The sequence below is a fragment of the Sinocyclocheilus anshuiensis genome, unplaced genomic scaffold (genome assembly GCF_001515605.1).
Source record: "Sinocyclocheilus anshuiensis isolate Anshui unplaced genomic scaffold, SAMN03320099.WGS_v1.1 scaffold948, whole genome shotgun sequence".
Taxonomy (NCBI): domain Eukaryota; kingdom Metazoa; phylum Chordata; class Actinopteri; order Cypriniformes; family Cyprinidae; genus Sinocyclocheilus; species Sinocyclocheilus anshuiensis.
In genome coordinates, this window is record NW_015549709.1 from 613,715 (window position 1) to 618,934 (window position 5,220).

The 5,220-nt window shown below is 36.9% G+C and overlaps 1 protein-coding gene across 1 annotated transcript in view; it reads left to right on the top strand.

Moving 5' to 3' along the window:
* The window catches only part of LOC107660677 (rho guanine nucleotide exchange factor 17-like), a 30,507-nt gene that overhangs the window by 5,493 nt on the left and 19,794 nt on the right, over positions 1–5,220 (top strand). The window contains exons 3-4 of the mRNA XM_016450065.1: positions 2,759–2,795; positions 4,771–4,953. Coding sequence (XP_016305551.1) covers positions 4,777–4,953 — 177 coding nt within the window. The 5' untranslated portion in view covers positions 2,759–2,795; positions 4,771–4,776. The remainder of the gene's footprint in view (positions 1–2,758; positions 2,796–4,770; positions 4,954–5,220) is intronic.

Below are 5,220 nucleotides of genomic sequence, written 5' to 3' on the forward strand. Positions count from 1 at the left end.
CATCAATGCATTGGCAGAGGGAGTCAATGGGGCTGTAGCCATTTGGAGATAAGGCTAGGTAAATCTGGGTATCATCTGCATAGCTGTGATAGGCGATTTGGTTCTTTCTCATTATTTGACTTAGTGGGAGCATATACAGGCTAAACAAGAGCGGTGCAAGAATTGAGCCTTGTGGGACTCCGCATGTCATGGACGTCCACTTAGACTTATGCTCTCCTATACTCACATAATAACCTCTCCCTTCTAAGTATGACCTGAACCATTTGATTACCATCCCAGAAAGCCCGACCCAGTTTTCCAGTCTCTCTAGAAGTATGTTATGATCGACCGTGTCAAATGCAGCACTGAGATCTAGTAGTACCAGCACTGATATTTTGCCAGAATCAGAATTTAAGCGAATATCATTTATTATCTTTTAATGAGCGCTGTCTGTGCTCTGATGCGGTCGGAAACCAGATTGAAAATGGTCCAGGTATCCATTTGAGTTTAAGTGTTTGTTCAGCTGATTAAAAACTACCTTTTAAATAATCTTGCCTATAAAAGGAAGATTTGATATTGGTCTATAATTGCTCAAAATGGTGTTATGAAGATTGTTCTTTTTCAGAAGAGGCTTAACAACTGCAGTTTTCAGGGAGTTTGGAAAAGTCCCAGAAAGAAGTGAGGCGTTCACCACTTCTAAGAGATATGCTTCTAAACAGTTAAGCACCCTTTTGAAAAAATATGTGGGAAGTGTGTCAAGATAGCATGTTGACGATTTTAGGTGCTGCACTATTTCTTCCAAAATTTGGCTATCAGTTGCTTCAAAGATAGACATAGTATTTTCTTTTTGATATTGCGGTTGAATCTGTCTGACCGGTGCATAACTTGAGGATGTGCTGTCAATGAGCATTTCACTGGGAATCTGACTTGGGGGGGCTTGTCAGTCTCTCAACAGTAGCAAAAAGAGTGCGAGTGTTGTTTAAGTTGCTGTTTATAAGGTTTGAGAAGAAACTCTGTCTAGCTGTAGCTAGTTCCACATTGAAAGCATGTGGAAGAGCAGCATTTATTCGAAATAGAAATCTTGTAGCATTATAAATGTCTTTGCTGTCAATTTGATCGATTTAATGCATCCTTGCTGAATAAAAGTGTTAATTTCTTTTCTTTTTTTTTATCATACTGACCCCAAATTTGACCTCTATGAGCATCTTTTAAACCATATTTGGGACTGATTTTGTAATGGTGATTTTTATGTGGGATGCTACTGACGTTCTTTCAGAAATAAACTCTTCTGAAGCCGTACGAGTGTTTCTATAAACACATGGAGCTTCTGCTCCCAGGAACCAGTTTAAAAAGTAAAGTTCAGCTATTTTGAAGCAACCCTAGTAAATTCTCTCTCCTCCAGCCTGTTTCATGGTATACGTGACTTTGGGTGGCATGCACTGGACGTGACTTCCTGTTCAGATTACATCAATGTCACACTCCGTGTTTGAGCTGGGCTTTTCAGAGGAGATGCTGCTTCACATACTCCAGCATGAAAGAGCAGCACACATCCTGCCCATTATCAGCTCTTCTCTTAAACGTCTCTCTGTCTGTCTCAGTCAGTTGTGTTTGTTGTGTGGTGTCGCTCAGGGCTGAATCACAGCAGTTAGTGAAGGTTATCTTCTCTTAGACGGAAACATACACATATTTGGCTCAGTCTCTCACACGAACCAGTAAACAGGAAACTCTTATTTTGATTAGAGCTTCATTATAAAGTGTGTGTTTGTGTGTGCTTCCGTTACAAAAAACAGTTTTTTACCACATTGCTATGTGGTTGCTAGGGTGTTCTGGGTGGTTGCTAGGTGGTTTCTCTCTGCGCCGAGTGAAATGAGTCTCTGTGATCTTAGATATGTCTCCTTTAATGTGCAATTTTGGGATTTTTTCACCTGTTTTATGGTGCAGCAGGTGAAAATGTGCAGCTGATCAGTTAGTATCAGGGAAGTCATAGCCTAATGGTTAGAGAGTCGGACTCGTAACCCAAAGGTTGCGAGTTCGAGTCTCAAGTCCGGCAGGAATTGTAGGTGGGGGGAGTAAATGTACAGCGCTGTCTTCCACCTTCAATACCATGACTTGGGTAACCGTCACTTCACTTCACTTTTAAGTAAAGTAACAGCACAGTCCTCCTCAATGACACACATGATTCAAGGAATCATTCATGTCTGGAGAACAATCGCTGCTGGAAAATTTTGAGACTTTAAAGATTAGAGGTTTGAAAAGTGGCAAGTACTTCTAATAATTGTACTAACTATAGTATTTTGGTCGAAACTAACCATTTTTTTAATGTTTGTAAGGATTGAAGTTTTGAGCATAGTGAGTCTCTAGGATTGTGTCAACATTTATCATAAATGTAAAAAAAAATTATTGATTTATTCATTTTGAATTTGTCGTAATAATTGCTCATTTTTATTTTATCTATTTGAATTTGATTTATCTTAATGTTTGTTTGTATTTATTTTAAATGCATTCATTTATTTTAATTTAAATAATTATTTATTTTTAATTTAATGTTATTTTATTTTTATTAATTTGTTAATTTTATTTATTTGTTTATTTTATTAAATTATTTTAAATGTATTTATTTGAATTTAATTGGATTAATTTTATTCATTCATTTTAATTTCAATAATTTATTTATTTATTTTATTTATGTATTTATCTTAATGTCTTTATTTATTTATTTCAATGTTTATTTTTTCTTTATTTTAAATATATTAATTTATTTAAATTTATATATATATATATAATCTTACGTTGAGTCTCTGCGCACACTCATTCAGGTATGAAACATAAATACATACATGTAGCTGTCTAAATGAATACTGTAGGCTGCCTTTGAGCTTATATAAAGCTGATAATATTGACTACTGATTTTGACTACTGATTTACCTCTGAGGTCTCCAAAGGAAGGTTTTATCATTTTGATTTACTTCTTGGGACAGTAAATAACAGTCATCACATTAAACATAATGGCCAAACCCAGTATGTTGCAGAACATTTTTCATTAAAATCAAAAAAAGCACTCACAAATGAATATGTCATTTGTGAACAGAACAGAAGAAAAGACACGTGATGTTACTGTAAAAGCGAGAGCGGAAGCTGCATACTGAGTTTAATAAGCAAAAGAGAGCAACAAATCATCATCTTTTCCAATCTCTCCTGACTCATAACAAGCTATTCTAGCTGGTGCAGCGGTTGCCATGGCAACAAGGTGAGCGAGTCCTGGAGCGCAGCAGTGTTTGAGCTCGATCGCCCAGTGCACCTCCAAAATGCCCCATTACTGAGCAATTCTCACCAGCATTACTGCTCTCGTTCTGTGTTAAAGGAAGCGGTTAGCTTTGGGGTAAATGATTGTGTTCCAGTCAAAATCATTACTTGTAAATGGCATGCAGCGGGCGAACCTGAACCAACAATGAGAGAGAAGCACAAGCGCAGGTTAATCAGCTTCAAGGTGTGAATGTGGACGGACGGACGGACGGACGGATGACAGACGAGAGCGCTTGATCATGGCACTGGCGTGTCTCTGGGCACGTTTTAGAGCGTTTGAAGTGCTAGAAGAACGTTGGCCAGATGTATGCTTGTCAAAACACAGACACACTTCTGTGTGCCAACAGGGCGTGTGTGTGTGTGTGTGTGTGTGTGTGTGTGTGTGTGTGTGTGCGCGTGTGTGTGTGTGTGTGTGCGTGCGTGTGTGATATTGGGCTGTTTTTTGGACTTGTACTATAGTAATAACATGTTTTTTTTAAAGTATCATGTTTATGACCATAGTATAATGTCAATCCAGTCAATCCTTTTTTTTTTACTTTCTAATTTCTATCTCTTTTAATTCCTTTTAGGTAATAATTATTTGAGGTAATGTAATGTAGCCTTTCTAGTGTGTGTGTGTGTGTGTGTGTTTTTTTTTTATTTATTATTTCTTTTTATTCTGATTTATATGGGGTGGGGGAAATAATAAAAATTACAAATAAAAATTTGTGTTTAAAGGTAATGATTAAATAAATAAACGATGAAGGTAAAGCATTAAAATGTACAAACACAGATGAACAGAATATTAGAATCACTAAGTGCAAACATTCTGTATGTTTTTTTTTTCTTGTTTAGTGTCCTGTTGTTTGTTAATGTCATTTTATTTAAGTAAAATGGTTTGGAAATGACATTTGCAAATGAAACCCCTTAAGTACCCAGAAAACTCTCCCTAAAAAATAAAATAAAATAAAATATGAAGGTAAAGCATACATAGATAAACAAAATATTACGTGTACTAAGTACAAACAAAATTTGATAAAAAATGCTGTCTTGTTTAACGTCCTATTACCCATTAATATGTTATTTTATGGAAGTAAAATGGGTTGCACATGACATTTAATGTTGACTTTAATTTTGAATGAGCTTGAGTAAGTCATTGAGATACATCTTTGGTTTTATAAAGGCCTTGATCTGTTACAGTAAAGACAGAGGAGCAGAATGTTTGATGTGACACAGTTTATGTCCCAAGAGGAGAGGCAGGCATTTCCTTTAATCAAAGTCTGTCCCAGACCACCACATACAAACACACACACATTCTGTCATTTACTAATGCATATTCTTTACTATTTGCATGCATACTCATTTAGATTTATTTTTGAACTGGCTGTAATTCGTTGCAATGAAAATGTTGATTATAATTTATTCAGTACTAAGAAGTAAGAGTTGTTCCAGTTTCAGCTCTTCTCACATTACCTCTGTCTCTCTGTGTGGTTGTTGTTCTGGTTTCAGGGCTACATGAAGCCCCTCAAGCACCCGGAAACCTCGCCTCTCTGTGACCCGTCTCTGGTAGACGAGATGTTCTACCAGATCCCTGAGATTCTCGAGCATCACGAGCAGTTCCTGGAGCAGGTGCTGGACTGTGTCAACCAGTGGCACGACAAACAGACGATCGGCCATGTGCTCATCCAGTCGGTGAGATCCTAACCACCATTTCAATACTATTTGCACCATATTATATGCGAGAATAGCATCCCAAATCATATAGGCTATGTTGAAAATACTGTGCTGTACCAGAAAATCTTGGATGGTGAACATTTTCAGGTGTTTTTTGGTTTTATGGATCTGTGCATGTTTTTTAGGGTAATATTGCCCACTGTCTGGATGAGGAGAATGCTGTGTCCCGATTTGCATACTATCTGTCCTAAGTAGTATGCAACATTAGTAGATATACTGTATATA